The sequence below is a fragment of the Cetorhinus maximus genome, chromosome 7, assembly GCF_964194155.1.
Source record: "Cetorhinus maximus chromosome 7, sCetMax3.hap1.1, whole genome shotgun sequence".
Classification (NCBI taxonomy): Eukaryota; Metazoa; Chordata; class Chondrichthyes; order Lamniformes; family Cetorhinidae; genus Cetorhinus; species Cetorhinus maximus.
In genome coordinates this window covers 15,682,235-15,708,067 of record NC_135885.1, presented here as the reverse complement: position 1 = coordinate 15,708,067, position 25,833 = coordinate 15,682,235, and the positions used below count along the sequence as shown (strand labels likewise).

At 45.5% G+C, this 25,833-nt stretch overlaps 1 protein-coding gene across 1 annotated transcript in view; it reads left to right on the top strand.

Moving 5' to 3' along the window:
- LOC144682608 (interleukin-5 receptor subunit alpha-like) overlaps nt 1-25,833 on the top strand; it is a 67,568-nt gene that overhangs the window by 13,146 nt on the left and 28,589 nt on the right. Inside the window, exons 2-3 of the mRNA XM_078545100.1 lie at nt 16,405-16,559; nt 21,274-21,431. Coding sequence (XP_078401226.1) covers nt 16,463-16,559; nt 21,274-21,431 — 255 coding nt within the window. The 5' untranslated portion in view covers nt 16,405-16,462. The remainder of the gene's footprint in view (nt 1-16,404; nt 16,560-21,273; nt 21,432-25,833) is intronic.

The window sequence follows — 25,833 nt, the reverse complement described above, 5'->3', positions numbered from 1 at the left end:
AATCTGAATACACCACATTCACTGGTTCTCCTTTATCTATGCCACACGTAACATCCTTAAAAATCTCCAACAAGTTTGTCAAACATGATTTCCCTTTCATAAATCCATGTTGACTCTGCCCAATTTTACCATTTTTTTTCTATATGTTGAGTTATCACATCCTTAACAATTAGATGCTAACATTTTCCCTACTACTGACTAACAGGTCTGTCGTTCCCCATTCTCCCTCCTCCTCTTTTCTTAAATAGTGGGGTTACATGTACTACTTTCCAATCCACAAGAACCCTTCCTGGATCTATGGCCAGGGTTTTACAGCCTCTCCTGCCTGGTGGGGTATTACAGTCCCACTGAATGGAGATTTAAGGGGGCTTGCCGAATCCGTTGGGTGCAGACACACCGTGGCGAGGCCATAAAATCCTGGCCTGTAGCATTTTGAAAGATAACCATCAATGTATCCACTACCTCTCTGGGCACCTATTTCAACACTCTGGGATGAAGCTCATCTGGTCCAGAGGATTTATCAACCTTCAATTCGGTTAACTTTTCAAGCACTACCACCTTACTAACACTAATTTCTTTTAGTTCGTCAGTTCCACAAGTCCCTTAGTTGCCTAGTATTTCAGGGAGATTTTCTGTATCTTCTTCCATGAAGACACACACAATGTAACTGTTTAGTTTCTCCACCATTTCCCTGTCCTCCACTATAAATTCTCCTGTCCCCACCTGTAATGGGCCCGTATTTGTCCTAGCTAATCTTTTCCTTTTCACATGCCTAAAGGAGCTTTTACAGTCCGTCCTTATGTTCCTCGCCAGCTTGCATTCATATTCTCTTAATCAGCTTCTTGGTCCACCTTTGCTGAGTTCTAAATTGCTCCCAATCCTCAGGCTTACCACTTTGTCTTGGCATCCTTTGTAGGGGGTGGTGGTGTGTGTGTCAGCTCCACCTCTGACTTCTGAGCGGTTCAAATCGCTCCCACTCCCTGGGTTCTAGACCTTGGACTTCTTTGGGGGTTGTGACAAAGTGCAGCAGACAAATGGTTTTGGTGCAAGAAAACAACTGAGTTTATTGAAGTCACAAATGAACTTATAACATTAGGATTACACTGAGATTATACAGACTTACAAAGTTCACTTAGTTAAGAATGGGGAAAACACGGCATAATGAGGGAAAATCACGCTACTAATCCCCTTACCCTTGTCGCACCCCCAAAACCTAACTAAATTGAACTAGGAGAGGTCAGGGAGCATGCTCACCAACCCAGGGTTCCTCGACAGTTCGAAATCCAGCCAGGTAAGCCGGTTGCAGTTTTGGGGTATGCTCTTTGTGTCCTCTGGGGCCTGCCGTCCCCACGCGGTCCTGGTCCGTGGAATCTGCGAAGGTTCTTCAGTTGGATGGAGGACGCGGTTGTGAGTGGTCAATCTTCGTGGAGGGCTGCGGTTGCGGCCTTGTTGTCTTTGGTTGAGCCTGTGCCCCTCGCCGTGATGTTGTCAGCGGGCCTGAAAACCTCCAAATTTCCTTCCTCTGCTTGGCTCAGTTCCCTGCTTACACTGCTCACTGCCCAAAACTGCTTTCAAAACTGCTCACTTCTGTGTCCGCCCAAAAAACCTGCTCACTTCAGGTCTCCTGGCCCAGTTATATTGTTTTTTTCGAATTTCCTATCTCAATCCAAATCAATGTTAGTTCTTTGTTTAGTTTTGGTGGGCTTCCCCCGGTGATTGTTGTCTCGTTGTTTTTAATGGGCTTGCATGATGTTTATCATTGTCTTCCTGCCCCCGTAACTAACCTTGAACTGAAAGCCATTGTATGTGTGGAGTATTGATGGGTTCGCATAATTGTAGATCTTTCTGCCTTTCTGCCATAGTATTTGGTAACGATTATTTATCCAAGATTTTGATGGGCTTTAGTTTTGTGTTGATTGTTATAAAGGGAAGAATGCGTATTCTGTCTCCTCTCGTTGTCTGGTTTCAGGTAAAAGTCCAAAAGTCATATTCTTGTTGATGATATGAAAAATGTGGGAATTTTGAGAACCCTTCCCCTTATAAGGTATTTCCTTTGATCTAATGCAATCTTTAACTTCTTTCGTTAACCACGGATGAGTTACCTTTCCATTTGGGCGTTTGTGCCTTAGAGGAATGTATATCTGCTGTAGACTGTGTAGTATTTCTTTAAACACTAGCCATTGCCTGTCTGCTGCGAGATCTTTTAGTGTATTTTTCCAATTCACCATAGCCAATTTGCCCCTCATACCTTCATAATTTCCTTTCTTCAGGTTTAAGATCCTAGTTTCAGAAGGAACTATATCACATTCAAACTTAATGCGAAATTCTATATTATGGTCACTGTTTCCCAAAGGCTCCTTTACAGCAAGGTTATCAATTAGCTCTTTCTCATTACACAACACTAAACTCAAAATAGCCTGATCCTTAGTTGGCTCCTCAACGTACTGCTCTTGAAACCCATCTCATATACATTCCAGGAATTCCTCCTCCAGAGCATTAGGGCTGACTTGGTTAACCCAGTCTACGTGTAAATGAAGTCGCTATTATCATTGTATTATCCATGTTACATGCATCTCAAATTTCCTGAATTATAGCGTGCCCAACATTACCATGACAGATTGGTGGCCTATAAACAACTCCCACCAATATTTGCTGCCCCTTGCTGTATCTGAGCTCCACCTAAACTGATTCTACATCTTGATCCTTCAATTTAAGATCCTCTGTTACCAATGTACTGATCTCGACCTTTACTAAGTGTGCTATCCCACCTTCTTTCCCTTTTTGTCTATCCCTCCTAAATGCCGAATATCCTTGAATATTCAGTTCCCAATCTTGGTCACCCAGTAGCCACATCTCCATAACAGCAATTAAATCATACCCATTTACCTCAATATGTGCATCAAACTATATGTGACTGCCACATGCATTCAGATAGAGTGCCTATAAATCTGTTTTTTTAACTTTATTCTCTATTCCGATCCTATCTGATGCTTGTCTATGCTTTGTCTGTCTTCTGTTTTTGCTTTCTAATTTTCTACTTCCTTTTACTCCCAGTTTTGCTCCCTCGAATCTGAGCTCCCTCTTAAGTTCCCATTCCCCTCCCAATCTAGTTTAAGCCATCCCCATGGCCTTCTCATGAGGCCTCTCTACTCCCATTGTACCTATCATAGACACAGCCATTTCTGATCTCTTCCTTGTGTCACTCTTCAGCCACATCCCCCTTCCCCTCCCTACCACAATCCTACTTCATTCTGCGTTCTCCTAGGGGGGAAAAAAAAACACTTTCCCAATTCACTCATGGCTACATTTTCAAAATGGCAACTGTCTAGCCCTCCATTCACATGAAAAATATCTGCAGCCCACGATCTGCCCAACTACAACCTCAACTCCCCTTTGATGAACAAGTTCCCATTAAAACCATTAACCTCTCTCTCACTCTGGTTATTCCCTTAGTATGGCTTTTATTTCAATTCCCTTAAGTACAAGGGATGCTAATTTGAATTGTTACAATCTCCATTGAGATTGATAACTTTTAAAAAGAAATTCAAATTCCCAGTGACCAACTTAAGGGATCATATGTCAAGATTTCAAGTGTTACAACTTTTACTACAACAAACTAAAAGCAACATTATTAAACACTATTCCTGTAGACAATGTCTACTTTAGATCACAAAACAGAAATTTCCCTTTTTACTTTTAGCACAACTGAAAATCCCACTCTCCAGTTATACTTTACATTATCCCTTAAATAGGCATTCAATTCTCATGGAACCAGCCCAAGGTAATTATTAGCTCCCAAAGGTTCACTTCCATTCTGTTCCTTTTGCAACCTGGTAACTTTTAACCCCAGAATGGTTTTTTATAAGGTGAGGGTTTTCCCGGAGATACTCCCTTTAACTCAAGCTAGGCGAATCTTCCAGCCTCGTTTTAAATCCTCATGATTTTGTTCTAGGTATCCTCATGATTTTAATCTAGGGTATCCTAGTGAATGAATTGCGAAAGGTTAGTATGCAGGTACAGCAAGTAATTATGAAAGCTATTATGAATGTTATTGTTTATTGCGAGGGGAACTGAATACAAAAGTATGGAGGCAATGCTTCAGTTATATAGGGCATTAGTGAGAGCACTTCTAAAGAATTGTGTACAGTATTGTTTCCTTATTTAAGGAAGGATGCGTATACAATGGAAGCAGTTCAGAGAAGGCTTACGAGACCAATACCTGGAATGGGTGGGTTGTCTTATGAAGAAAGGTGGGACAGGCTAGGCTTGTATCCGTTGGAGTTTAGAAGAGTAGGAGGCGACTTGATTGAGACATATAAAATCCTGAGGGGTCTTGAAAAGGCGGATGTGAAGGGGGCGTTTCCTCTTGTGGGAGAATCTACAACTAGGAATCACTGTTCAAAAATAAGGGGTCGCCCATTTAAGATAGAAATGAGAAGAATTTTTTTCTCTCAGAGGGCCATGAGGCTTTGGAACTCTTCTTCAAAAGGTGGTGAAAAGAGAATCTTTGAATATTTTTAAGGCAGAGTTAGACAGGTTCTTACTAAGCAAGGGCATGAAAGGTTATGTGTGTAGGTGAAAATGTGGAGTTGAGGTTACAATCAGATCAGCCATGATCTTATTAAATGGTGGAGCAGGCTCAAGATGCTGACTGGCCTACTCCTGCTCCTAATTCATATGTGTGTATGTTTGGATATTGTTTTCAATGTGAGCACAAGCTCCCACCTGTATTCCTGTGCGGTGAACCGTAAAGACTTGTCACCTCTATCTGCTCCGTCCCTCTTGCTCTCTCTCGGATCCTGATGGACTTCACTGTCTGTGAAATTCAGGATATCTTTTAGGAGAACCATGTAATCTAATCCTACAATGGTTTCCTATGCGCTCTACCTCTCTCAAAGCCAATCGCTATGATAATATGAATCACATGGGTCTTGTATCCAGGTAGACATGATGATTAGCTATCATTTAGAGTCCAATCCTCATTCTATCTTATAATTAAATAGACAGTTAAAGTATTACTTCCTGGCATCCAACTATGAAAGATAATGGAAATGCAGCAAACAAATCCATTCAAGGTGGGTTGTCTTCATATGGTGGACCTGTGCTGTTGGTTGAAGAGGCCAATCCTTGAGAGGCAGGTTCAGCCTCAAGCACCACAAGTTGAATCTACGAAGTTCATCTGAGCTGTTTTTGGCATTGGCATCTGTTGCTAAGCCACTGTAGCCACTGGTGGTGCACGCCAGCCCACAGGAGGCGTTGTCCTCAACCAATGATTCTTAGCTAGTTATGCCTAGGGCCTTCTTATCACACTTGCAAGCATCCTTGAAGTGGAGCTTTGGGCATCCTATAGGTCATCTGGCTCCAGCTACCTAAGAAAGTCCTTGATTATGCAATCATCTTCAATCCTGCAGATGGGTCCGAACCAACAAAGCCATCTCACAGTTCAAGTATAACTGGTTACAAAACCTGACATTCTTTACGTCTTCCTGGGACTTTAGAGGCTAACAGTCTATCCACTGTCAGCACAGATGCTTCTGCCGTTGTCGACAAGTGCACCTTCCTCCCAGTGAAACAACCTGGGCCTCCCTTTAATCTTTAAAAAACACTCAGGTTTGCTGTCAGCAGAATTCAGAAAAGGTCAGAGTACCCCTTCATTCCTCCATTTTACCCTAAGTTAGAAGCCCAGAACCAAAATGTAATAATCTTATAAAATCTCACATTTGTAACAGAATACATATGGCGGGCAATTGATTTAGCCATTCGTCACCAGGTCTGGCTGGGTCACATAAAGTACTAATGAGTGCTGTGTTCCTCTGCCAAAACAACCCACTTTTCGCAGATCATCGTGGAATGCAAATATAACCCCCACATTCTTTCCTTTACTGAAAATGGTCTTTGTAAACCCCTTTTCCCTGTCTCCTCTACTCTCACCCCCCTCCAACATCAAGGGCAGAATTTTGCCCTTGATAGGCGGGCGGGCCCCACCGGCATTTTAAGTTGGCCTGCCCAGTGGGCCCCCCAACAGGAAGCACTATGCGCTCCCTGTGCGGGCGAGGGTTGGGGGGTGGAATTCCCCAATTGCCAGAGCGGACATCTCCCTGAGGCTAAGTGCTGCCTCAGGGAGAGCGCTGAAAGGATTTGAAAGTTTAAAAATAGAAAAATAAAAAAATTATTAACATGTCCCCCTCATGTGACAATGTCACACGAGATGGGACATGTTAATAAATATCACAGAAACTTTATTAAAGTTTTTCAAAACTGACATGAAACCTCATCCCGCCGGTGGATAAGGTGTCATGTTTTTTCAGAAGACCCAGTGGGGCTCCTGGCCTGCCTGCCAGCCTTAAGGTTGGATGGGCAGGGCCTTTAATTGGTTTAACTACCCTGTCAATGGCCTCAATTGGCCATTGACTGGTCGGCGGGCGGACAGCTAATCGCGCTGTCCCCCGTCATCCTGAATATTTAAATGGGGTGAGATGACATCGGGGGTTCCTCCTGATGTCATCCTGTGTCAGTTTCGCGTCGGCGAGCGGGTCCCACCCCCAGCTCGCCAACGGAAAAATTCTGCCCCAAGTGTGGGGAACTCATGAACTTCTTTGTCACTATGATTGAGATCATCCAATCAGCTGCTTCTGCCAATTCCCTCCCTTTCTCTAGTCCATGAACCAAATTCCCCTGAAGACCCCCCCCCTCCAACCCTAGCCTTGAGCTCACATCTTTCTCTGGTACATCTCCTATCTCCCCTCATGCCCTCTCTGAGCTCATCCTGTCCATGGGATCCATATCCTGCTCCCTCAGCCCCATTCCCACTAAACCACTGACAGCCCCAAATTCCCTTCTTGGCCCCAATAGCTGATATTATTAACTGTTAGGTGCTGTCACCCTCCACATTCAACCAGCTCCTCACAAAAAATGACCCTTGACCCCTCTGTCCTTGCAAACTACTGCCCCAAATCCAACCTCCTTTTCCCCCCAGAAGTCCTTGAACCCATTGTCCCCTCACAAATCTGTGCCCCATCGTTACTGGAACTCCATATTTGAATCCCTCCAATGAGGTTTCCACCCCTGCCACAGTCCCAAGAAACCTCTTATCAAAGTCACGAATGACATTCCATGGAACTGTGATGGAATTAAACTATTGCTCCTCATCCCTCCTGACCTCAGTGCAGCCTTTTGTATGGTTGATCGCATATTCGAGATATCAGGGCTCTTCCAATTCCAGCCTCACGTACAACCCAATTTAACAAACCAGATGTGGTCTGACCATTACATTATACAGTTGCTGCAAAACTTCTCTGCTTTTATATCCCATTGCCCTTGCAATAAACAACAACATTTCATTTGCCTTCCTAATCATTCACTGTACCTGCATATTAACTTTTTGATATTCATGTACCAGGACACCCAGATCTCTTTGTACCGGAGAGTTCTGCAATCTCTCTCCATTTAAATAACATACTGCTTTTCTATTTTTCCTGCCAAAGTGGGCAAGTTCATATTTTCTCACATTATATTCCATCTTCCAAATGTTTGCCCACTCACTTAAACCATCTATCTTAACCTATCCCTTTGTAAACTCTTTACCTCCCCTTCACAACTTACTTTCCCAACTATCTTTGTGCCATCGTCAAATTTAGCTACCATACTTTCCATCCGTTCATCCAACTCATTGGTGTATATTGTAAATAGTTGAGGCCCCAGCACTGATCTCTGTGGCACCCCACTAGTTATAGCTTGCCAATCCGAAAATGACCCATTTATCCCGACTCTCTGCTCCCTGTCATCAGCCCTATTATCTCCTTATGTGGCCAGTTGTCAGCTTTTGTTTGACAATGCTCCTCCAAAGTACCTTGGGATGTTTTACTGCATTAAAGGTGCTATATTATTTGCAAGTTGTTGTTGTTGTTAATATCCATAAAGTGGGTGCCACCCGTTCCTCTCCTACCCCAGCTGCCACCCTTCCCCAAAGAACTACAGCTTTGAATTAGAACTCAAGGCTCAACATGGGCTTTAGAACCCAGGCGTGCCTTTCTCTCTCTGACCCAAATTCTCACTACCTCACTCTAACTAACGCATTATGGGAACAAGCCTGTGGTTTTTCATTAGAATGCAAAAGGATGATTAATGTTCACACTTCTGCAATTAGTTATAACTAAATTGAAGTTTTATTCTTCATGGTTTGTGCAGTTACCCTTGTTTGTGACATGAACAATAAACCCAAAGCATAATGGCTAATATTTGGGGTTGTGTCTCATGTTTTGGAGTTAAATGGCAGACGTGTGTTTTGTGGTAAGCTTCATTATACCCTAAACCTCTCTTCAAATATGTTGTTTCTCATAGTCTGAAAAATGTAGGAGTGGATAGCATCACCTCTGGGGTCACAATGGTTCACCAGTCAGTGAGTAAACCAAAACCCTACAATAACCCAGCCTGATTTCCGCACTGAGGTGATAGCCATGACTTCATGGGTTTCACTCTCAGCTCTGAGTCAGAAAGTTCATGTCCAAAGACAAAGAACAAAGAACAAAGAACAAAGAAAAGTACAGCACAGGAACAGGCCCTTCGGCGCTCCAAGCCTGCGCCGATCATATTGCCCGTCAACTAAAACATTTTGCACTTCCAGGATCCGTATCCCTCTATTCACATCCTATTCATGTATTTGTCAAGCTGCCTCTTAAACACCACAATCGTACCTGCTTCCACCACCTCCCCTGGCAGCGAATTCCAGACACTCACTACCCTCTGCGTTAAAAACTTGCCCCGCACATCTCCTCTATAGTTTTCTCCTCTCACCTTAAATCTATGTCCCCTAGTAATTGACTCTTCCACCCTGGGAAAAAGCTTCTGACTATCTACTCTGTCCATGCCACTCATAATTTTGTAAACTTCTATCAAGTCACCCCTCAATCTCCGTCGCTCTAGTGAGAACAATCCGAGTTTCTCCAGCCTCTTCTCATAGCTAATAACCTCCAGACCAGGCAGCATCCTGGTAAACCTCCTCTACACCCTCTCCAATGCCTCCATATCCTTCTGGTAATGTGGCGACCAGAATTACACGCAATATTCCAAGTGTGGCCTAACCAAGGTTCTATACAGCTGCAGCATGACTTCCCAGCTTTTATACTCAATACCCCTGCCAATGAAGGCAAGCATGCCATATGCCTTCCTGACTACCTTATCCACCTGCGTTGCCACTTTCAGTGACTTGTGGACCTGTACACCCAGATCCCTCTGCCCGTCAATGCACTTAAGGGTTCTGCCATTTACTCTATAATTCTTGCCTGTATTAGACCTTCCAAAATGCATTACCTCGCATTTGTCCGGATTAAACTCCATCTGCCATTTCTCTGCCCAAGTCTCCAACCGATCTATATCCCGTTGTATCCTTTGACAATCCTCTTCACTATCAGCAACTCTTCCAACCTTAGTGTCGTCTGCAAACTTACTAATTAGCCCAGTTACATTTTCCTCCAAATCATTTACGTATACTACAAACAGCAAAGGTCCCAGCACTGATCCCTGCAGAACTCCACTAGTCACAGCTCTCCATTCAGAAAAGCACCCTTCCACTGCTACCCTCTGTCTTCTGTGACCAAGCCAATTCTGTATCCATCTTGCCAGCTCACCTCTGATCCCGTGGGACTTTACCTTCTGTACCAGTCTGCCATGAGGGACCTTGTCAAAGGCCTTACTGAAATCCATGTAGATAACATCCACTGCCCTTCCATCGTCGATCATCTTTGTCACTTCCTCGAAAAACTCGATCAAGTTAGTGAGACACGCCCTCCCCTTCACAAAACCATACTGCCTCTCACTAATACGCCCATTTGCTTCCAAATGGTAGTAAATCCTGTCACGAAGAATCTTCTCCAATAATTTCCCTATCACTGACATAAAGCTCACCGGCCTGTAATTTCCTGGTTTCTCCCTGCTACCCTTCTTAAACAATAGAACAACATTGGCCATTCTCCAGTCCTCTGGGACCTCACCCATAGCCAGTGAGGATACAAAGATTTCTGTCAAGACCCCAGCAATCTCCTCCCTTGCCTCCCTCAGCACTCTGGGGTAGACCCCATCTGGCCCTGGGGACTTATCCACCTTAATATTCTTCAAGACGCCTAACACCTCCTCTTTTTTGATCTCAACATGATCCAGGCTATCTACGCACTCTTCCCTAGACAAATCGACCACTAAGTCCTTCTCTTTGGTGAATACTGATGAGAAGTACTCATTTAGTATCTCTCCCATTTCTTCTGGCTCCACACACAGATTCCCACCTCTGTCCCTGAGTGGGCCTACCCTTTCCCTGGCTACCCTCTTGCTTTTTACATATGGATAAAAGGCCTTGGGATTTTCCTTAATCCTGGTAGCCAGTGACTTTTCATGACCCCTTTTAGCCCTGACTCCTTGCTTAAGTTTCTTCCTACTTTCTTTATATTCTCCACAGGCTTCATCTGTTCCCAGCCTTCTAGTCCTTACGAATGTTTCCCTTTTCTTTTTGACTAATCTCACAATATCCTTCGTTATTCAAGGTTCCTGAAACTTGCCATGCTTATCCTTCATCCTAGCAGGAACATGCCGATCCTGAATTCTTATCAACTGACGTTTGAAAGCCCCCCACATGTCAGTTGTTGATTTGTCCTCAAACATCCGCCTCCAGTCTAGATTCCTCAGTTCCGGCCTAATAATGTTATAATTAGCCTTCCCCCAATTAAGCACCTTAACCCAAGGACTCCTGTTATCCTTATCCACCAGTACCTTGAAACTTACTGAATTATGGTCACTTTTCCCGAAATGCTCCCCTACTGAAACTTCGACCACCTGGCCGGGTTCATTCCCTAATACCAGCCTTCCCTAGTTGGACTATCTACATATTGTCTCAGGAAGCCCTCCTGGATGCACCTTACACATTCTGCACCATCCAAACCCCTAGCACTAAGTGATTCCCAGTCAATACAGGGAAAGTTAAAATCACCCACCACAACAACCCTATTGCTTTTACATCTTTCCAAAATCTGCCTACATAACTGTTCCTCAATCTCCCGCCGGCAATTGGGAGGCCTATAGTAAACCCCCAATATTGTGACTGCACCCTTCTTATTCCGGAGCTCTACCCATATTGCCTCGCTGCATGAGCCCTCCGAGGTGTCCTCCTGTCGTACAGACTTGAGCACAAAATCCAGGCTGGCACTCCAGTGCGATCTTGAGGCAGCTCTGTACTGTCAGAGGTTCTCTCTTTCGAATGAGATATTCAACTGAGGCCCTGTCAAGTGGACATAAAAAAAAAACTATGGCATTATTCTAAAGAAGAAGGTTCTCTCCAAGGTCCTAGTCAACATTTATCCCTCAATTAACATCACACAGAAAGATTGACTGGTCATCCATCTTATTGCTGTTTGTGGAAGCTTGCTCTGAACAAATTGGCTATCGCAACTCTTACATTACAGTAGTGACTACACTTTAAAAGTGCTTCATTGGCTAAGATTCTTTGGCAAGTCCTAAGGTTGTGAAAGGCACCATATAAAAGCAAACCTTTCTCTTTTTTATCTTCAATAACTTAAGAGGATCTGCCTCAAGTATGCTATCAAGAACCAAAAGCCAAACTTACGCTTACACTCGTCCCAAAGCATTCTACAACCAATTAATTACTTTTGAAATGTAGCCGCTGATGTTGTATAAACAACACAGCAGCCATGTTTGCTCATGTCATGGGCTTATCAGCAGCAATGCGATAAATAAACATTAATCACTTTGGTGCCATTGTTTGAAAGATGAATTTTAGCGAAGACATTGGGATAATTCTTTGTTGTTCTCCAGCTAGTGTCATGGAATCATTTATATCCAATTGAACAAGCAGATATTCTTGTTTCAACTTCCCATCCAAAAAGTTACATTTCAAGCATTGCAGTAATCCTCCAGTAATGTACAGAAAATCATAATGGGCTAGAAATTGATCCACACCATTATTGACGTGCAGGGACATCGACTTGTCTGTCCCCAGTGGCATGGAGATAGGTAGCACACACATTTAGTTTTGCCTCCTTGTTTGCCCTAAGGTGGCACTGGGCTGAGTGGCTCCTGCACTGTTGGCTGCTTCTGTGCTCAGCAGGGAACCGAGCAGCATGCACTAGTATCATGTGGCATAATATCATGTCCTGAAAGGCATCTTAAAAAGAGGCTGAAGTGAATCACAGGAGGCTGCTGCTGAATACTATTGCTGCAACTCTAAACAAGGACAATGGAAAACCAGGGCAGTTGGAGAGGGCTCCATTTGAACAAGCAGACATTCTTGTGCTGGGAGCTTTAGTGGTGAAGGTGGAAAAAAAAAAGGGAAACCGGAATTGTCCCAGAATTACACCAAGTTTGGTAGCCGGCATGAAAAAAGACATTTTATCTGCCGGCCATAATAGCAGGTTTAAACACCGTGTCGCCTGCTTCCTGGCTCATTAATTATGCAGCCACAGGAAACATGTTGTCTCGCTGGTGGGCAGCCTCTGAATCACCCACCACGCTGTCACCTCATCGTTTCCTCACTCCCGGTACCACACGAGACGCTAAAATGTTGAAATTAGGTTCCCGATGTGCAGCAGTGGGAAACAAGGCCCTCCATTGGTGGGTGGGGTGGACGATCGCAAATTGCTTTCACAACGGCATAAAACCGATTTTTGCCTTTTCACCATATTGTCCGCTTATGCTGCCAAACACACCAGCGGAAAATTCCTCCCCATGGCTGCACAGGGTTCAGGAGACTCTCAAGGGCCACCCTCAGAAGGGATTGGGGATGGTCAAGGAGATAAATTCCCGATTTCTGGATCTGAGGACCTTCCAGCAGTGCCACCCGAAGTCTAATGACGTCACGTGGGTGGTCTTGGTCAGTGAATGCATCTTCACATGACATCTCCTACCCATCACACCACTGGCCTCTCATGCTGCTCAATGCACTGTACCTCTATCACTCAACTATCATCTGCACTGGCACAGAGGCCTTAGGCCTAACGTTCAGATGTTCCACTTCAGCATCACACACCTACCAGTGCTGCCAGTTTCACACCCACCTCTCGGTGCCTCCACATACTTCCGCCTATTCAGCTGCAGCAGGGCCCAAGGCACAGTGCGCATTGGCAGAAGGACTTTCGGCTTCTGTAGCACCTTCTCCAGTGGCAGCATGGGTCTGAATTTCACACCCAAATTGTCTGGCTTAACTATGAGGATTTTTGGGGCATAAATAATTATCAAACCATTTTGAAAATAACCCACGTCAGTCAGTCTTTGGGATTTGTACGTAAGGCCTGTTGGTTTCGTCACAGGCTAATGGCATAGAAACTCTCTGGAATCAACATATACCAAATGTCAATGCAGTGTGATTTTTATCTTTGTTTTAGGTGTACAATAAGGCTGAAAGATCACAACAGTTTGCACGATTTTGTGAGCTGTGTTTTGTGAGCTTTGGAGTGTTCCAGTAGTCTGTTGACATTAGCTAGCACTTTTGAAGTGACAAGTGCTTTCTGGTGGAAGCCGCCACCTCTTTAGTAACAAAGAAAGAGGAAGTCAAGTGTTGTCTGCATTTGAAGGGAGGGAGCACTGAGCTGCTGCTCGTGTAAGAATCCAATGAATGCAGATCGGAGGTGCCTGTGGTAAGGGCCAGGATTCATTCGTGGTGAGTTTCTAGCATGGAAGCTCTTCCTTTACTCCAGACACCACGGCCACTCTCTAAGCATGAGTGTCTTCAAAAAGCCTAGTCAAAATCTGACAATGTCATCTTGTCGTTGTAAAGTCCGGTCCTGCATCAGATGGTGATGATAATGTCAACAGCATCCATTTATTACCTCGCTCTCGTCAATATTTTATAAAGCAGTAACGACATTGTCAAAGAGTTACTGAGACTGACAGAAAAAGTGACCTGAATATCATCGCTGGAGATAGTTATTAACCCAAACAGCATGGGTTAGTCACATTGAAATTATTCTGAGCAATATTTGTGGATGAATCCATTTTTGTGACATCTTGTTGCCCATTTTTACAGAGACAGGTTAATACCTGCTTTGTAATAATGAACAGAGGATTGTTGAGCAATAGCATTAGACCTTCAACTATTAACAGTAATTTCTACTTTTAACAACGACAGCCTGTATTTATATAGCATCTTTAACATAGTAAAACATCCCAAGGCACTTCACAGAAGTATTATAAGACAAAATTTGACACTGAGCCACATAAGGAGAGAATATTGACAGGCAGCATAAAACCGATAGGTTTTAGGGAGTATCTTAAAGAAGGAGAAAGCAGTGGAGAGGTTACAGAGAATATTCCAGATCCTAGGGCCTAGACAATGAAGGCAAGGCCAAAGATAGAACAGTGAAATTCAGGTATGGGCAAGAGGCCAGGACTGGAGGAGGGCAGATAACTCAGAGGTTATAGGTCTGCAGGGGGTTATTGAGATAGGGATGGACGGATAAAAATTTTAAAATCAAGGCATTGCTGGCCCGGGAGTCAACGTAAGTCAGTGAGCACAAAAGTGATGAATGAATAAGACTGGATTTTTAGATTAGTTCAGCTTCCCAATGCTCAGGATGTTCAATAACTTTTCAAAGAAAATATTGCTGATGATGTCAACTTTGTGGCTTAAACAAAATACATAAAACAATAAATGCAAAGGAACAGAACCAAACTAGCAATGTTTAATGTTAATGTTTCTTTGTAAGTGTATTTTAACTTTTCAAAGTAAGTTGACCTCTAGGCAAAAAAGTGTTGTCTGGAAGTTCTTCAAATTTATGGTGTGGTGCTATGGATTTCATTGAAGTGCTTGATGGCATCATTTAAGCTTGACATTATTGCCATAGGAAGATAGGAAATAAGGGGCAGGAGAAGGCCATTCCTCCCCTCGAGCCTGCCATGCCATCCAACCAGAACATGGCTGAACTCCTGCCTCAATGCTATTTTCCCGCAGTGTGCCCATGACTCTTGATATCTTTAATATCGAGAAATCTGTTGATCTCAGTCTTGAATATACCCAACGACTGAGCCTCCATAGCCCTCTAGGGTAGAGAATTCCAAAGATTCACCACCCATCGAGTGAACAAACTCCTCATCATCAGCCAGGAAAAACATCCTTCCTGTATCTACCCTGCCGAGCCCTGTAGGAATTTTGTACAATTCAATGGGATCATTCTTTTAAACTCTAGAGAATACAGTTCCAGTCTCCTCAATCTCCCCTCATAGGAATATCCTGCTAACAATCCCGAATCAGTCTGGTGAACCTTCATTACATTCCCTCTATGGCAAGTGTATCCTGTTGACTCTGTCCAATCCTACCATTATTTTCTAACGGCAGAATCATCCCACAATTGCAAGTAGCAGGTATGAAAAACGACGTTTTACCCACTGGCCACAATGGCGGGTTTTCACGACTTATCATCCGCTCCCCGCCTCATTAATTATGCAGCCACATAAAACATGCCTACTCGCGGTGGGCAGCCTCTGAATCGCCCGCCATGCCATTACCTCACCGGTTCCTCACTCTGGGTCCCATATCTAAACTGCAGCCACAAACACAGTTCGCAGCCCAGGACTGCTCCAGTAAAGACATGGCCCTGAAAGCCAGGAGGAGTTCAGTGACCTGTCACTAGGATGCTTTTTTAGAGGCACGCTGTGATGTCCCCTACCCTTACTCTGGCTGCAGGAGGTCCAACAATCTCGCCACTCCGGTTTGGGAGGTGGTCAGTGCAGAAGAGGTTGGTCAGCCAGTGCAGAAAGCGGATGAATGATCTCACCTAAGCACCCAGGCTGAATCAACCATGTCAACACTTTAAACTCACACAGTCAGAAGCCCATCACACATTCACTGGCAGCTCACTCTGTGCCAGCTCAAGGAACATCACAACTCAGTCTCTCACGCAAACCCTCACGTCTCCATGTTTTCCTTAATTTTAAAATCTTTATTTGTAAAGTTAACAATCTTAAGGTCTCTGAGGCAGCTCTGTGCCGGGAAATTTCCTGGCCCAAGCTACCCGCCTCATTAGCAAAATTCCAGGCCTACTTTTTGCACTGCAAAAGACTGTCAAACATTGGTTTCTGTTGACCACTGTGTAAAGTTAGTCCGGTAGTTTCCATGTTTATTTCTGTTTGAAGCTTCTTCTATTCTTATGTGATAAGCCACTTGGTTAATGTGGTTCAGTGGGTAGCATTTCATGGCTGAGTCAGTGAGATGAGCAGATAATCTAGCTGACAGTCCAGTCCAGTACTGATCTGCACTATCAGAGATGCTGTTCTTCACATGAGAGTTTACTGCACTTGCTAGCCATGAGTTTAAGTTCTGTAAGAAGCAGTAAAAATCCATTATTTAAAAAGTATGTTTGCAAATTTTTTTCCATTTTTATAATATGATATTGTTTTCCTTTTTTTCAGGGACCTTTACTACCTGCCCTATGAGATTATTTCAGAGTAAGCAGTGTTTCTGCTGAAGATGTCCACTATGTTCCTATTGGCACCTTGCCTTGCAATCTCCTTTGTTTTGCCAATTATGCCAAGCGATGGAAGCCGAGAGTTCCAAGCAAACATAAGTGAGTATTGAGCTTTCACAAGCTTCAGAGTCTGCTTTCCCATTGTCTTTTAACAATGGTAGCTCCATCTTTTCAATCCCACTTCCATGTTCCTTATTCCTCTTCCTTCTCAGGTCAGTACCTATCTCACCTTTAAACACCACTTATGGGCTTTCAGGCAATATGTTCCACATTCTTACAAACAATTCCGCATTAAAGCTGTTGATGTACGCCTTATAGATTTGCTACCTAACTAGTAAGGAAGGAGCAATGAGCCAGATTAAACAACAACTCGTGTTTAGTGTTTTTAAAATGTCCTAAGATGCTTTACAGATATTATCAAACAAAATTTAACACTGAGCTGCTTAAGAAGATATTAGACCAGGTGACCAAAAGCTTGGTCAAAGGGTAGGTTTTAAGGATTGCCCTAAAGGAGGAAAGTGAAGTAAAGAGGCAGGGAGGGAATTCAGAGTTTAGGGCTTTGGCAGTTGAAGGCATGGCCACCAATGCTGAAGCAATAAAATCGGGGATGCTCAAAAGGCATGTAGGGTTGGATACCACAGAGATAGGGGGAGGCAAGGCAATGGAGGAATTTGAAAACCAAGATGAGAATTTTAATACCGAGGCATTGCTTAATGGGAACCAATATTGGTCAGTGGAGATAGATGACGGAGAGGTCGTGTGAATTAGGACATGGGCAGCAGAATTTTGAATGGCCCCAAGTTCATAGAGGGTAGAATTATGGAGGCTGTCCACAGATGAATTAGAATAGTCAAGTCTAGAGGTAACAAAGCCATGGATGAGGGTTTCAGCAGCAAATGTGCTGAAGCAGGGGTGAAGTCGATGCTACGGAGGTGGTTGTAGGCAACCTTTATCAAGGCATTTGTCAAGGAGAGGGGTGGAGTTGGTGGCAAGGGAACGGTGTTTATGACAGGAACCGAAGACAATGGCTTCTGTCTTCCCAATATTTAGTTGGAATAAATTTCTGCTCATCCAATACTGAATGTCAGACAAGATGGCTGCCAGTTTCGAGACAGTGGGGGGATCAAGAGAGGTGGAGGTGAGATATCATCAGTGTACATGAAGTGAGGGAACATTTGGACTCCAGCGATTTTAAGGTTGAAATGAGGACAGAACAAATTATGAAAACTTATTAAGGAACTGTGGTCCAGGAGTGTCAGCTTTGAAAAGTTAAGATGCTGCAGGAAAGGAACAAAATGGGAAGAATTATTTAAGGAAAAGGGCGAGGAGGACAAATAAGTGAGGTTTAAGGAGATATCTTTACTTTACAAAAGCAGTTTATCCCGGAAACCAGTCAAGGTCAAAATAGAGATGGGTGAAGAGGGAAGTCATGGAAGCAATAAGGAGAAAGAAGATCCTTACAAAATGTACCAAGTGAAGAAACATGAGTAGAGAGGACTAAAAATCAAGCAACGTAACACCCAAATACCTGAAAAGATACACAAGAGGCACACAAAAGGAATGTAGCAGATGCTAATAAAGCATTATTTATGTGTATGAGTTGGGGTATATTGGATATTTATTTATTATTTAGTTGGGGAAGTGGTGTTTGAAGATAGGGAAGTGGTAGAATTAGTACATTATTGTGTTATATTGCTGTTTGCCACTGAAAAAGGCTGAGAGATGTCTAAGTTGAGAGGTGAGTCTGTGGGAGAGTGCAGACCGGGAAGCCTTAGCATCACACCAGAAGGCATTGTAGAAAGGTTCACGAAGCTTAAGGTAAACCTAATTGCCTGTGTACTGATAACTTCCAACCAAGGATGTTAGTGGAGTTGGTTAAGGAGCTTTTCAAATTGCTTCGCTGACATCCATGGCTGTCAGCCTTGGTTTGATGATAGCAATCATTAACCTATGTCAAAAGGTCATAGATTCAAGCCCCACTCCAGACCGTTGAGCACATAGGCAAGGTTGATACTTCGGTATATTACCTAGGGAGTGCTGTATTATCAGATGCACCATCTCTCAGGTGGCCTGGGAATGCTGCCCCCTCAGGTGATTGTACAAGGTTCCATGGCATTATTGGAAGAGATGGGAAATACTCTTCGTATTGTGACCGATACGTGGCCCTCAACCAACATCACCAAAAAAAAAGTGGCTAGTCATTTATCCCCTTTGCCGTTGGGAGCAAATTGACTGCCATATTTGACAATGTTAAAAATTGACAACCCTTCAAAAATAACTTTATTGACTGTGAAGCACTTTAAGGTGTCCTGTGGGTGTGAAAGATGTTAAATAAATGCTTCAGAGCTCATTGGAATCGAGCAATATTAACTGGATTAGAAATGTGTGACTCTCATCTTTATTAAGAGGGAAGAATGATTCCTCAAATTACAAACTACAAATTATAATCAATTGGAAGGACTATGATTGATTAGAAAGAGATATCTTAAGTTCCTAAGAGGTGCGTCATGTCTAACTAATTTTCAGGAGTTTATGAGGTCACATAGCTGATGACACAAAGATGAGGCGGTTAATGTTGTCTACCTGGGTTGTGGCGAGGCATTTAACAGTATCCCATATAACTGGTACAGAATGGTTAGATGGCAAGATATTCATCAAGACTGAAAGGTAGACAGAAAAAGTTGGTTGTGTTTGGAGAGGACAGAGTGGAGTTGAAGCCTCTACTGTTTATCATTTTTATAAAGCCTTAGAGAACAGAATATTGATCAAAGTGCTTACATTTGCAGGTAAGGCCAAACTGGGTGCAGCAGCCAATGTTTATAACCAAAGGGGACTTGAATAATCCTAGTCAAATAGCAGGCGAAACTTGACACCACTAAATGTAAAGTGATGAGAGTTGGTGGAAGAGCATTAATGTGAAATCAATGTTATGTGGTACTGTGCTTGAGGTAACAAAGCAGGAAAGAGATCTTGGAATTTTGGTAGATACAGACATACAAAATAGGAGAAGTAGGCCATTTGGACCATCGAGTCTGCTCTGCCATTCAATGAGATCATGGCTGATCTGATGATGCTCAACTCTACTTCCCAACCTTTTATCCATAACCCTTGATTCTCTTACTGATTAAAAATCTGTCTATCTCAGCCTTGAATATATTTAATGACCCAGCCTCTACAGCCCTCTGTAGGAAAGAATTCCACAGATTGACTACCCTCTGAGAGAAGAAATTCCTCCTCATCTCGGTTTTAAATGGGTGCCCCCTTACTCTGAGATTATGCCCTCTGGTCCTAGACTCTCCCACAAGGGGAAACAACCTCTCAGCATCTACCCTGTCAAGCCCCCTAAGGATCTTATGTGTTTCAATAAGGTCACCTCGCATTCTTCTAAACTCCAATGAGTACAGGCCCCTCAAGCCTGCTCCGCTATTCAATAAGTTCATGGCTGATCTGTTAGTGTTTTGATTTCCACATTCCCATCTACCCCCGATAACCTTTGATTCCCTTGCCTAACAGGAATCTATCTACCTCTGCCTTAAAAATATTCAATGACCCCGCCTCCACCACCTTCTGAGGCAGAGTTCCAAAGTCGCACAAACATCTGAGAGAAAAAAATTCTCCTCATCTTTGTCCTAAAAGGGCAACCCTTAATTTTGAAACAGTGCCCCCAGTTCTGGGCTCACCCAGCAGAGGAAACATCCTTTGCACAACCACCTTATCAATAACATTCGGGGTCTTACATACTTCGATCAAATCAGCACGATCACCCCCACTCCCCAAATCTTCTAAACTCCAATGGAAACAAGCCCAGTCTGCCTAACCTTTCCTCATAAGAAAAGCCGCACGCTCCAGGAATCAATCCAGTAAACCTCCTCTGAGCTGCCTCCAATGCACTTACATCCTTCCTTAAATAAGGAGAGCAAAACACACCATAGTCGAGATGCGGTCTCACCAATGTCCTGTATAACTGAAGCATTACATCCTTACTTTTACATTCAATTCCTCTCATAATAAAGGATAGCATTCCATTAGCCTTCTTAATTACTTGCTGTTTTTTTGTGACTCATGCACTAGAACACCTAGATCCCTCTGCACCTTGGAGTTCTGCAGCCGCTCTCTGTTTAAGTAATACTCTGCTTTGTTATTCTTCCTGCCAAAATGAGCAACTTCACATAGGTCATTGGCTCAGTGTTCACAGGTAGCCAGTAAAAATATATTTGCGTAACTAGAAATGTACCACCCAAGGCAAAACTGATGATTTTAAAATTGTGTCTAGCTTTGGTGAGGCAGCATCAGAACAATGCTGTTTATGGGAAAGAAATGGAAAGTACTGGAATAAACAGGACTGACTTAAGAAGAAATGTTCTCTAACCTGGAACTTTATTCTTGCAGTGAGTGGAACAGCAAAAGATGACATTACAGACCTTAAATGGCAAAATTTGAATCCAAGAATGCTGATTTTTGGCAAGCGATTCAACAGTGTCGAAGTAAAATGAGAAATTTAGGCAAACTTATTTATTTAACAGGCAATGGAATTGCAGATCAATCAACCAGCATGTCATTTCCAGTAAAGGGGTTACAGTGCTATTGGTTGCAGAATCCCAGTAAGGAGCTGGATAGAAGGTTATGATGAGTAGCTTAGATAGACTTTTCCTGCCTTGCTATGTTGCTAAGAGCTGTACAAAGTCTCGAGGAGAGCGTACATTTTCTCTCATTGTCTGCCAATGTTGAACAGGAGCCAGAATGTGAAGTAAACTTACGCATTTGCAACTTTTTGTTTTGCTCGTTCATTTCTTGTTTATTCATTTTTAAACAGCTGAACTTAATCCACCGACCAACATCACAGTTACAAATAGACAGCTCGGAGAGCTGACATTAACTTGGAATGACAACCTCAGTGAAGGCGTAAAGAATCAGAGCAAAGTTCGATATCGATTTGAGTTCAAGTACTCTGATTTTGATTCTTGGCAAGAAGTAAGAGTTTAGTTCTTTTCTCTCTATTATGTTAAAACCTAATTCCAATATGTTGTAGTTTATTTGGAAATGCCCCAGAAATGCACCACATCTGCCCACCTTTGTTTCTTTATTATATCCAGTACCATTCTCTTCAGCTGTTGTATCTTTTGTTTTTTGACCTCCCCTGGCCTGCACCCTATCACAGACCTTCTCCTTAGTTCTTCCTGCCCCCTCTCCCTCTTCCACTGGCTGAAAAAGTCTTACATTTCTATCTTTCTCCAGTTCTGATTAAAGGTCACTGGCTAGAAACATTGGGTGGAATTTTCCCGGAATTGCGCTGAGTGCGGTAGCGAGCAGGTAATGAAAATGGCGGGTTTTCACGCCGTATTGTCCTGAGCCCACCTCATTATTTATTCACTCCTGTGAAAGACGCCGTTTTCATGGTGCGCGGGTGCTCATTCGCCCTCCCGCCATCAGCCCATTGTTGCATCACGCCGGCCGCCATTTCTAAAAGGCAGTCGCCAGCACAGCGCTCGTCGCCATCAGCTCACCATCGCTGCCCGGGAGACACGGCCAGCAAAGGAAAAAAGACTGCAGCCCGCCCCCCCCCCACCCCGCTTCAATGACGGGTCCCTCGAGCGACTGCTGGATGCCGTGGAGGCCCAACGGGCTGTGCTCTACCCCCGCTCTGGCCGCAGGATGGGCAGCAAAGTCACCAACCTGGCTTGGGAGGCGGTGGCAGCGGTGGTCAGCATGAATGCCCTGCAGAGGAGGACAGCCACCCAGTGCCGCAAAAGGACGAATGATCTTCTCCGTTCCGTCAGGGTAAGTCACTCTTTTCATCACTCTCAACTCACACACTCACAAACCCATCACACATCCACAGCACCCTCACTCACTGCCAGTGCAAGGGACATCACCGTTCACTCTTTCACATACACCGTCATTGTCCTCATCCTATCCATGGGACCACTCACCACACACACAGGCCAGGTATACTTATCATCTGGCCTGGCAGGACTCCTGATACACTCTCCCCATCTCTATTCATGTAGGACAAACTGGCACACACAGGTGGAGGGTCACCAGAGATCAAAGTTCTGACAGAATTCGAAAACAGAGCCATCCAGCTGGCTGGCGATGACTGGGACCGCTCCTGTGCTGACGCTGAGGTCGGTGCTGAGGATCCAGCAGTGCAACATCCATCAGACAACCATGCCATGAGTGATGTGTCCTCTTTCACAGGCCAGTGCCGTGCACTGTTTATCTCCCCTTGCTTTCACAGGCATATCTGCCAAACAGCCAACAGAGTCCATGACCCAGGGCCTCCAATCAAGCCCTGAAGAAACCTCTGAAGAGGAATCTGGAGGCACCCTCCCTGAAGTCCCGTCACAGTGCTCACCCACACCCTCCACCAGCGCAGAGACACACATCTCGGTGGGACCTAGCTTTAGAGTAGCCTCAGGATCACACTCTGGTGAGCACATCGCACTTTCTGATCCACAGCAGGCGGAGGCAGAGACTTCCCAGGTCCCCGGCACTCAGAGGGCTGCTGGAGGCCAGAACGTTGCTGAGTCCGAGTCAGATGAGGAGCCTCTGGACTCGGTCATGTCACAGTTGCTGGAGCTGCAAAGGCAAGCTCGGGAACATCAGGAAGGAATGTCCGCTGCACTCCTCAGATTACAAAGCATGATGGAGGAGTCCATCCGTCTTCAGGCTGAGGTGATAGCGCCGGCATGCCAATGCACTAAGGTCAATGCTGGTAGGATGGCGATCGCCATGGAGACCTTGGTCCAGGGCATTGCTCCTGCACTGCTGCGTGCGTTTAACTCCATTGCTGATGCCATAGTTGGCCTCCAACAGTGTGTACGCGAGAGGGGTGCTGGGCAGCTGAATCCCGCTCCAGCTACTCCCTTCCACTCACGGAGTCAGCCAGGGGCCCTCGGGCACCCATATGGAGGAGGATGAGCAGGTGCACACTCCAGGGCCATTGACCTAGGTGACTCTGGGAGTGACCGGCCCATCCGAATCCCTCTTCCTGTCACCTCTGCAGCTTCAGCTTCACAGGCCGAGGAGGATGCCACTGCCACACAGCAGGACCCCGAAAGCAGACCAAGGCCCTCCAAGTCTCGGCCCTTCAGAGAATGCCCGCCAAAGTCATCACAGACAGGGCGTCACAGTCAGCAGGCTGCCTCCATCTCCACTGTGGATATCCGGGGAGCACCAAGATCTTATTGAGTGGTGGAGCAGATTAGAAGCACCGAATGGCCTACTTCTGTCTGTCCCTATGTCTTATGGTCCTTTTGGTCTTATAGTCACCCTCTGCAGACTGTATTGCAGGGCTCTACCAGACCGGTTCAGGCACCAGAACCGCATCTTCAGCATCCCGATGGTCTGCTGCATGAGCCTCATTACAGCGTCGCTCTGCTGCAGTCTGAAGCCGCTGCATGGGTGTCATCAGCCACGGCCTCTGCAGGTAGCCCTTGTCCCCAAGGAGCCAACCCTGCAGCCTCTGTGGACCCTGGAAGACTGCAGGGATCTGCGAGCAACTCAGGGTGTAGGCATTGTACATACTCCCTGGAAACCGTGTGCATAACTGCAGGATGTGTTTCTGGTGGTCACATACCAGCTGCACATTCAGTGAGTGGAAGCCCTTGTGGTTGATGAAGTCCACCGAGTGTAGCGATGGAGACCTGAGCGCCACATGAGTGCAGTCAATCACACCCTGCACCTGTGGGAATCCCGAGATCAGGGCGAATCCAATGGCCTTTGCATCCTGGCTGTCCCGGTCCCGGGCAAAATGCACAAAGTTGTGTGCCATGGAGAAGATGGCATCCGTGACCTCATGGATGCATTTGTGGATGGCGGATTGTGAAATCCCATAGAGGTCACCTGTGGAACCCTGAAAGGAGCCATTGGCATAGAAATTGAGCACCGCAGTCACTTTCACAGCCACTGGCAGTGGATGCCCTCCACGTCCCCTTGGTGGCAAGTCCTGCAGTAAGTGGCAGATGTGAGCCACCAGGTCCCTGGACATGAGCAGTCAACGGCGACACTGGTTCTCAGTCATCTGCAGGAATGGCAGGCAGCGTCTATAGACCCTGGGTGTTGCTAGGCGCCGACCAGCCACGGCTCACTGTCACTCCTGGGCAGCGTGTGCGGGAGCCCCTGCTGCCCCTTCTTCATGAGGTTGCTGCTACTGCCTTTATGTGGCCAGGTACCTTTGTCGCGCTCTCCTCCGTCTTCTACGGTCTCTGTAGGCCATCAGGCACACAGCTAGGTCACCAGGATCCATGATCCCGATGTGGTCCTCCTGCAGCATGAAAGAGAGAGAGATGTGGTTATCATGGCTGTACTTAGCATCTTTCCTGGCCCTGTGTGACTGCCGCTTAACACTTCCTGGAGAGTGCTGGTCACCCCTCGGATGGTCAGAGATGAGTACGCTGCATGGCTGCCCTGTCAACCTGTGACACAGGGGACACTGGTCCAAACCAGGATGCTGAGATTGCAAGAGGCTGTGAGCACCTCCAGCAGTGACTGCTACATGGCCAGTGTTGGCGAGGGGATTGTACGTGTGCAGCCCAAATGCTGCGTGGTCCAGTAAAATGGAGGCAGCCTCCGAGTCTGTGCTGGGGGAGGGTGACGGGGGTAAGGTATGGAGCGCTTGGTGGCCCTTTGGTGCCTCCACGTTGCTTGCATGGGCAGGCAGGCTAGAAGCCCGACCCCAATCATATCCCTGTGGCTGCGCCTGATCTGTCTCAGTTGCAGAGGGATGGTCAGTTTATACATGTGTCCCTAATGCATGGCCACTTCCCTCACTTACCCTGACCCCCACCTCGATTGCCTGTGCGCAGGATGCAGCGCCAGGGCAGCACTTGACTCCCCCACTGACAACGGTCGCATCCAAGGCTAGCTAACCCCTGACCCCGGACACCGCGCCACCCTCAGCAGGCGCCTCCGAGGCTGGCCAGCACTTGCCCCCAGGCACCTCCCCACCCTCACCCCCCGCAGCAGTCACCTCCAAGGCTGGCCAGCACAGCACTGGCCATCAGTCACCTCCGGGGCTGGACATCAGTTGCCCCCCCTCCGGTGCCCCTGAGGCCTGTAAACAACGGGCGAGCTGTGGAGAACGCTGCTGCTCATTCACCTCAGTTCCCCCAAAGTGAAGGTTGCCAAGTGCACGTTCCCACCGATGTGGACGGACGATACAGCGGGGTTCCAAGAGCCGGGCGGGATGGCCTTTTAATTATATGCTAATGTATTACAATTATCTCCCCGCCGACCAATGGCGGGAAGCGCTGTCGGCAGGCTGAGCGGTTGTAAAGCAGGTCGCGCCATATTTTCCGCGCTAGCCTCCAGCGGGCCCGAAAAATTCCACCCATTAACCCTGCTTCTCTCCACAGTTGCTGCCTGGCCTGCT